The 9,577-nt window shown below is 38.1% G+C and overlaps 1 protein-coding gene across 1 annotated transcript; it reads right to left on the bottom strand.

Annotated features, from left to right (window-relative positions):
- Nucleotides 1–8,217: 8,217 nt before the first annotated feature.
- Nucleotides 8,218–9,300, bottom strand: LOC114760006 (mitogen-activated protein kinase kinase kinase 17-like). The gene has a single exon (XM_028949244.1). The coding sequence runs from the start codon at nt 9,298–9,300 to the stop codon at nt 8,218–8,220; it is 1,083 nt and encodes a 360-aa protein (XP_028805077.1).
- Nucleotides 9,301–9,577: the final 277 nt, after the last annotated feature.

Genomic DNA, 9,577 nt, shown 5'->3' with positions numbered 1-9,577 from the left:
GTTTGATTTGTAATCCCAGAAAGAAGTTAATTCTCCCATCATGGACATCTCGAATTCTCCCTGCATAAGCTTAGCAAATTCTTGACAGAGATCTTCGTTAGTAGCACCGAAAATAATATCATCTACATATATTTGAACAATCAAAAGATCTTTCCTATTTCTTTTAATGAAAAGTGTGGCATCCACTTTACCTCTTTCGAATCCTTTTTCTATAAGGAAGTTGCTAAGTCGTTCATACCAGGCTCTAGGCGCTTGTTTCAAACCATACAAAGCTTTTTTAAGTTTGTAAACATGATTTGGAAAATTTGAATTTTCAAAACCGGGGGTTGTTCGATAAACACCTCTTCTGATATATAACCGTTCAGAAATGCACTTTTAACATCCATTTGAAATAGTTTGAAAATCTTTGATGCAAGCAAAAGCCAAAAGAACTCGTATGGCTTCCAATCTAGCTACAGGAGCATACGTTTCTTCATAATCGATTCCCTCTTCTTGATTATAGCCTTTTGCTACTAATCTGGCTTTGTTTCTGACGATCTGAGCCGATTCATCGAGCTTGTTTGAAACACCCATTTGGTGCCAATGACCGGATGGTCTTCTGGTCTAGGTACCAATTCCAAACTTGATTTCTCTCAAATTGGTTAAGTTCTTCCTGCATCGCAACTATCCAGAATTCATCTGATAGTGCTTCGTCAATATTAGAGGGCTCAATGTGAGATATGAAAGCAGAGAAAAGAACTTCATTGACAATTTGTCTCCGGTTTTGACCCCTTCATTGACTTTACCGATGACTTGATCCAGAGGATGATCTCGGTTGTGTCTCCATGCCTTTGGCTGCTCTAGATTTTCTTGTAAAGGGATCGTTTAAAACATCCCTGTTTTCTGAAACGGTTTCTGAAAATAATTTGTTCGAGTTTTTGTTTCAAATCCAGTTTTGAAAATTTTGAACGATTTCAGCATCATCATCTACAGGTTTCGAAATTGTTTCAGTTTCAGCAAACACCACATGAATTGATTCTTCTATTGTAAAGGTTCGTTTATTGAAAATTCTATATGCTTTACTACGATTAGAGTAGCCAAGAAACAAACCCTCATCAGCTTTAGGATCGAATTTACCCAGGTTTTCTTTGTTGTTGTTGTGGATATAGCATCTGCTTCCAAAGATCCTTAGGTGTGACAGATTGGGTTTTCTTCCCCTGTACAATTCATATGGAGTCTTCCCGAGCAGTGTTCTGATGTAGGCTCTATTTGAAATATAGCAGGCTGTGCTCATTGCTTCTGCCCAGAATACTTGTGAGACCCCTTTCTCATTTAGCATTGCTCTAGCCATCTCCGTGAGTACTCTATTTTTTCGTTCAACTACTCCGTTCTGTTGAGGAGTCCTTGGTGCAGAAAAGTTGTGGTCAATTCCATGTTCCTCACAATAGTCTGCAAATTCGTTGTTTTCAAATTCTCCTCCGTGATCTGACCTGATAGACACAATAGATATACCTTTCTCATTTTGGACCTTTTTGGCAAAAACAATGAAAGCATTAAAAGTTTCATCTTTAGAGGAAAGAAACAAAGTCCAGGTAAACCTTGAATAGTCATCAACTATTACAAGAGTATAAAGATTTCCCCCGAAGCTTTTTACTCTAGATGGACCGACCAAGTCCATGTGAATCAATTGGAGAGGTCTTTCAGTTGAAACTATCTTCTTTGATTTAAATGAAGATTTTGTTTGTTTACCTTTTTGACATGCATCACAAACATCATCGCGTTCATACTGGATTTTTGGTAAACCAACAACTAGATCCCTTTTTATTAATTTGAAAGTTGATTCATGTTGACATGTGCAAGTCGTTTGTGCCAAATCCAACTTTCCTCCTTTTTACTAATAAAACAATTTTCAGAAGTTTTAGAAAAAGTTGAAGTGTATAACAGTTACCGTCCCTCGGAGCTCTCAGCTTCGTATTCAATTCTTCTTTCTTCAAAGGTAGGTCATCTTTGCTTATGATTAAGCACTCTTCAGAATCAAAGATCACCCAGTTGTTTTTGTCCGCACTCTGACTGACGCTGAGGAGATTATGACACAGACCTTCCACGTAGTACACGTCTTCGACCTTCAGGCCTATACTACTTCCGATTTCTCCGATTCCAGCAATTTTTCCCGATTGGTTTCCTCCGAAGCTTACTTTTCCTCCGTCTTTTGGTTTGAGTGATGTAAACTTCTCAGTGTCACCCGTCATGTGTCTGGAACATCCGCTGTCTATATACCATTTATTTGTTCTGGATGCCTTGAGACATACCTGCAAAAATTACAATCATGTTTTAGGTACCCATACCTTCTTGGGTCCTTTTGGTTAGTATGAGTTATTTTGGTATAAGTACCTTTGGGCACCCATTTTAATGTTCCGTAATCTCCTTTCTTCTTATAGTAACAAGAAGAAGTTGAATGGCCTTTACAGTTGCAATGAGAGCAAAGTGCAAAAGGATTTGAGGAATGCACAGAATTTCTAAAATATGTAAGATATGATCTACCACTACTCTTTTTCTTTCCTTTCGATTTATCTTGGGTTGGATCGTATCCTATACCAGTCTTGTCCATAGAGCATCGTTGAGCTCCTAGAATCACCTTAAGCATTTCGCTACCTTTAGTGAATTTTTCTAAGGTTCTGGTAAGATCTTCAATCTTTCTTTCATTCTTTTCACAACTTTTGCAAGTCAAAGTCGAGTCTGTATTGACTTCAACCTTTGATTGTTGATCTTCTAAAAACTTTATCCTTTTCTTAGAGCTAACTAACTCTTTTGCAATTCTTACTAATTCTAAATGTAAAGCATTGTATTCGGACTGCAATTCATCATAAGATGGTTCAGAAATTATTACCTCGTCTGTTTCTGATTCTTCGTTTTCTTGGGCCACTAGACAGATATTAGCTGTCTCTTCATCATCACTCCCTTCTTCTTCATCGGAGGAGCTGTCTCCCAGATTGATGTGACGAAGGCTTCTTCTTTCTGAATCTTTCTTTCTTCTTTTCTTTGTCCTTTGCTCTGGAGAGTTGGGGACATTCCGCCTTGATATGTCCTGGCTTCTTACATTCGAAGCAAATGATTGGATCCTTTGATTCGTTCGGATATGAGGAAATTCTGCGTTTCGGCTGAAACTTCTTTCCGGTTCTGTTTTTGTAGAATTTCTTGAACCTCTTGACTATAAGGCCCATTTCATCATCATCAAGATCATCTTCATTTTCATCTTCGCTCTCTTGAGTTTTAAGAGCGATGCCTTTCCGGTTTTTCTCGTTCATCTCCTTTTTGTATTTTTGCTTGCTCTCATATTCAGCAAGGCTCCCGAACAGTGCTGCAACAGAACCAATGGATTCTCCTTTGGTTTCTTCAATAGCTGTTACTTTCGGTTCCCATTCTTTTGTGAGACCGCTCAGTATTTTCCTCACTTGATCTTCTTGACTATATTCTTCCCAAGTGCAGTGAGGTGGTTTATGAGATGTGAGAATCTGACTTCCATATCTCGGATACTCTCTCCTTCCTTCATTCTGAATAACTCGAATTCGGTAGTGAGAGTGTTAATTCGACTCTGTTTTACACCGGTGGTTCCTTCATGAGCTATCTCCAGAGCCTCCCACATTTCCTTCGCGGTTTCCAGACTTGAGACTCTGAAGTATTCCCTCTGACTAAGCGCACACGTGAGTATGTTGATAGCTTTGTCATTTAGAGTCACCAGCTTCTTATCTTCCTCGTTGAACTCCGCGGAACTCTTGGGTACTTGCTGGCCATCGATTGTGTTCATCGGGACATAGTTGCCGTGTTCTATTACGTCCCACAACCCATACTCTGTGGCCTTAATGAAGATTTTCATCCTCATTTTCCAGAAGGTATAATTTTCTCCACTGAAGCCTGGCGGTTTAGATGTTGAGCATCCTTCAGGTAGCACGCTATCTCCAAATCCTGCCATTTGATCTCTCTTCGGACTGTTAAATCCTTAGTGAAGAGACCTGCTCTGATACCAAATGTTAGAAACAATCTCACCCAAGAGGGGGGTGAATTGGGTGAGTTACAAAAAAAAATTTAAAATTAAAAGCGTGCAAGTATTGAACAGAAACAGAGAGTCAGAGTAAGGAGAATTTTAACCGCAGAGAGGAGACACAAGATTTATACTGGTTCGGTCTAAACCACGTGACCTACTTCCAGTCCCCAGAACACCTCTGAGTGTTTCACTATCTTCCAAGATCGACAGGGCTCTTGGTGCCTCGGTACAGTAATTGAATCGCTCAATCACTCCCCCTTACTCCCGTAAGGATACAACCCTCTCAAGAGTCCACACTCTTGAGTGTCTCTCAAGTTTTAATAAAAGTAGTGAATGGCTCTCTTACAGAGTGAATTCAATGATAAACACTGATGCTCAGTAGTAACGTGAAAAAAACAGAGTATTGAATGCGTAACTAAATAATCGCAGGTGGTAGTTCGGTATTCAATCCTTCATTAATGCTTCTTCGCGCCTTTTATAGTTGATACCGTTAAGTAGCCGTTAGACGGAAGAGCTTCTAGCCGTTGTGACTTCGTTTGCGTGTTTCGCTGGTTTCAACGGCTCCGCCATTAATGCGTCTGAGTTTCTGACACTGTAGGTCGCAGTCTACGTAATCCCGTTGAAGAGCCGTTGCACTCGTTTTCATTAATCTGCATTTTTAAGATTCGAACAAATGAGAGTTTTGTGGTGAGTGCTTTAATCTTGAACAAAAAGAAGGCTAATTTATCATTCAAGGATTTGTGACGAAATCATTTATCAGCAAGAAGAACAGAGTGTCATTCCGGTTTAGTTTGATCGAAAAAGTGATCGATTACTTGATGATAGATCAAGTTATCGATAAACGGAATGAAGACTTTTCGAAATAGATCACCAAAATTATCGATCAAGTGTTGGATCATTGACTCTAAGATTTATCATAGAAAGAGGAAATCGTTTCATGATCGAACAATTGATCGAACACAAATTTGATCGAACAGATTATCGATAATTCAAATGTTATTGAAATGAAGCTTCAGTCATTGATGATCGAACATCTTATCGATAAATGTATGATGGATAATATTATCGATAAAACATGGTTATGTAAATAATCAATGAAAGACACAGGCTATCTGAAATGATCGAACAGTTGATCGATCATTGATCATTCGAACAAGTGATCGATAATGGTGAAGGAAGAAGTTTAATGTAAAGGAAATGATTATCGATCACGTTTTGTGAAACCATGAAATACGAGGAATTGAATGATCGATCACATTATCGAAAAACCAGTGATCGATAACTTGATCGAAAAATAGTTCACCATAACTTAATGCGAATATGTCAATTCTTAGACTCTTTATCGATCACGTTATGTGAAAACTTATTTAAGCAACAAGTTAAACTTATCGATAATGTTATCGATAATTTAGTTGTAACAAAACTGAGTAAGAGTGGGTAAGGACATTGATTATCGATCATGTGATCGATAATTTTATGATTATCGATCCATCAGTGAATTTGATCACCTGCATTCAGAGAGTTAGAGCATAAAGTTCGAACACGTAATCGATAAACAAATGGTCGGTAATATGATCGATAAATTTGTAACAGAACTAATGTGCAGAACAAGTAGATTGTGTTACCTTTTATCGAGGTCGTTATTGATGACTGATTTATCGATAACTTGATCGATAAATACACTTCAGATTTGGGTCTATGATTGTTTACCTGATATTATCGATCAGCTTATCGATAATTTACCATACTCTTATGTGATTTTACGATAGTGATTATCGATCACTTTATCGATAAATTACTCATCGAATAGTTCTTCGATCAAAAAGACTACTATAGACCTGATTTACACTTGATCATTTATCTGAAACCTTAGCGATAACCGATTGCTCGATCAGTTGATCGATCAAAATACTTAACCCTGAAATTCTGACTTTGTTATCATCAAAACTATAATCCTAACATATATGCTATCCGATTATAAGTTGTCGGCTTCCTTTTGTCATCAAATTGACATGAAAATGGCTGACTTCTTTTGGGGTGTTAATTCTAATGGGAAGAAGATGCATTTGTTATCTTGGGACAAGCTTTGTGTTTCTATAACAGAAGGTAGAATGGGGTTTCGAAAGATTGAGGCATTCAATAATGCTCTTTTAGCTAAATCAGTGGCACGGATATTTTCTTCAATGGACACCTCCTTACTTGCTATGGTAATTAAGCCTAAATAGTTTCCTCTTTGGATGATGGGTGATTCTTAATCATTCCATTGAATCACTAATTTGGAAAGGAATTAAGAAAACTACTCACATTATCACAGATCGATTATATTGGAATATTGGGGATGGGAAGTCAATTAATTTGTTTAGCCGGCTTTTGGTGGCCAATGCAGATGATTTCTCTTGTTGCACTATCGACTGTGAGGGATCTTACTCTGCAAAATGGTTCTTGGAACCTGACTCTTTTGAATTTGTTGTACAATCAAAATGTGAGAGATGAAATTGCTTCCCTTCCTATATCCACTTCTCATAGTAGAGATACTATCTGTTGGAATGGTAATGTTGAGGGTGTTTATAGTGTTGCTGATGGATACAAGTTATGTCTTCAGAACTGCCATTTAGATCTTCTCTTGAGAGGAACCATAAATTCTGTTTTGAATAAATTACCTCTTACACCACGGGTAAAATTATTCTGTTGGAAGTTTTTCTTGCAGGCCTTACCAGTGAAATCCTTGTTAATGCCAATAAATATGCATGTGGATAAGGGATGTACTTTCTCTGGGGAAGATAAGACGATGGTACATTTGTTTTTCAATTGTTCCTGGGCTCGTGCTGTTTGGTTTGGCTCTCTACTCAGCTTGCGTTCCTCTCAACAAGAACTAACAGATCTACCCAGATGGTTCATTCAAGTTCTCACTGATGCCCTTGTACAAGTGCAAGTATTGACCTGTCTTCTTCTTTATGGTATTTGGTTTTTTTGGAATATGAAATTACATGAAAAGAAATCAGCTATGGCTCAAGAAGTTTTAGATTATGTCCATGGGTTAGTCTGTCAATGTGATATGATTCAAGACAATATGACAAAGAGAAACTTTAAGGCAGGAGGTCCTCAGGTTTGGTCAACTTCATATGATTTGTCTGCTAGGATATTGAAGGTGCAGTTGAGTCAGAGAATGGAATTTGGTAGGAAATTTAAGCACATAATGATTGAATTGCATTTTCAACAGACTTTGATTTCCGTAGATTGGTTGTGGTGCCTAAGAAGAAGAATAGCACACAGGTTATGCTTCAAGAAATCCGTAAAAGGCTTCAGTTTATGAATTTGCAAACTTGGATTGTCGGCCCTTAGCATATTCATTGACTTTTTTGTTACAAAGGAAGGGTGTGTGGCGCTTCTGCTAAAGGGTAGTCTTCCTCCGCTTTCGAAATTTAGAGTTGGTTAACGATATCAAATGGTATCTTTCTAAGTTTCCTTGTGTCTTTTTTTGGTTAACTTATGTACGGTTTGATCAAAAAAAAATTGTAACAATGGAAATGTTAACCACTAAAGCTTCATTCAAACTAAACAACTATCTTCTTTTTCTAGATGACCTCTCATGTCTATTTTTTTTCTATGGTTAAGAATCTATTCTAAAGAAAGAAAAAGCACTACATGAGAGTAGTAATCACTGATCAAAATTCATAAGGATATAATTAGTATTTTTATTTTTTTAATTAAATAAAAAGCAAAAGTCAGATAAAGAAAACATGAAAAATAGTAATAAGGAGACTAGGATTTTGTGGCCCAAAAAAGGAGACTGATTTATTCTTTTGAGAATCATGATTATTGATCCATTTACAAAAGACAAACCACTCAAGGATCCACATTTGTGTATATATAATACAATACTGAACAGGCTCTCTTTCTATACTTACAAATGAGGGATTAGAAGAACAAATCTATTTAACAGTGTGACTAATTAATGAGAAGAGAGCCCAACAGAAAAACTCTCTCTCCTACTCATTGACTGTACATTTCAATCCGTTGCTTATATAACTGTTCCATTCCTTCTCGTGTTGGGAGACAGTAAGTGGAAAAGCAGACGGAAAGTGAGATCCTCATTAACAGTGGATTCCTAAACCTCTTTCTTTTTCTATCTTCACTAGTCTCTGTTGACACCAGAAGGGATCTAAGTCCCCGTTTTCACAGTTCGGACAGTTTCATCATGATCTGACAGTAATCCAATTCTGTGATGAACATAATGCACATTCATCTCCATGCCTTGGCATTGTTCTTCCATCCTTACAAAGTGTAAATGGCTTTATGACTGGGAGATCATTTCCCTCTGGACTTTCTGGTTCATCCAAATCATAAGCATCATCAAAACTTGAGATCCCCAACACACTGACTGGTGAGTAAGCAGCGTCTTTGGGTGAAGATGGTGGTGTTGTTACAGATGAATCCCTTGATACAAATGGGTGCCTAAGCAATTCCTCACATGTCCACCTTTTTCTTGAGTCTCTGTCCAAACACCTCCTCAAGAAATCCAGACCCTCCTTTGTGCAATGGGTTGGGAGTTTAGGTATCTCATCACCACAGGCAATCTTCAAAAGGACAGCCATTGGGTCTGAATCATGCTTAGAAGCACCCCAGGGGGGCCTACCAGTAGCCATTTCAATAACTGTGCATCCCAAAGACCATATATCTGCAGAAAAATCAAGCTCTTCATTCCTCAAAACTTCAGGAGCCATCCAGAGAGGGGTCCCACTAACATATTCCAAAGACTTGGTATTCTTCTTCATCAAACTTCTATTTTTCAAGTCCTCCACCCTCCTTGCACATCCAAAATCTGCCAATTTGATGTCCCCAGAAGACCCCAGAAGCACGTTTTTGCACTTAAGGTCACAATGCACAATCCCATTACCATGAAGATACTTGAGGCCTTTAAGGATTTCTTTTGTATACAAACGAATCACATCTTCTTGTAATGATCCACCAAATTTCTCTGCAATATCAGCCAAGCTACCCCCAGCCATGTACTCCATTAGAACATTGAGATCATCTCCGTGTCTTTCTGACCCCAAGTATTGGACTATATAAGGAGATGGCTCTAGATTCTTGAGAATTTCAACCTCATTCTCCAAAGCTGCTAATTCAGCCCTTGTATGTGCTGATTTAACAACAAAGAGTCCTCCTGTGGATTTGCTCATGGCTAAATGAACAGTCCCGAAAGATCCTGATCCTACCAATTTCCCCTTCACCCATTCCCCACGTTTGGGAGATAAAGATGTGGAAACTCTGGCCATAACGCTCCTTTCTTGCACAAAATAACAAATCGATCTCGAATTGAGAAATCCCCAATTCGAAATATGAAACTTTTAATAATTCACAATTCATGCAGTTTGCCTCAAATTCTGCATACAACCTGGAGAGACACAAGTCCCATGAACAATCACACAGAGGCTTTAGAAGAGAATGCTCTAGAGAAGGGGGAACAATCAACCAAACACTCACACGTACAGACATACATAAACAAGCGATTCATTACTTCTAACATCACGAACATTTCGAAAATTCCGGAAA

Source organism: Neltuma alba, unplaced genomic scaffold (assembly GCF_004799145.2).
Source record: "Neltuma alba isolate B1F8T4 unplaced genomic scaffold, ASM479914v2 tig00010926_pilon, whole genome shotgun sequence".
In the NCBI taxonomy this organism is placed as follows: domain Eukaryota; kingdom Viridiplantae; phylum Streptophyta; class Magnoliopsida; order Fabales; family Fabaceae; genus Neltuma; species Neltuma alba.
This window is presented reverse-complemented; position numbering and strand designations above follow the sequence as displayed.

Bases quoted from the DNA above. Each gene is read 5' to 3' on its own strand.
- LOC114760006 (XM_028949244.1), bottom strand. From the start codon at position 9,300: ATGGCCAGAGTTTCCACATCTTTATCTCCCAAACGTGGGGAATGGGTG.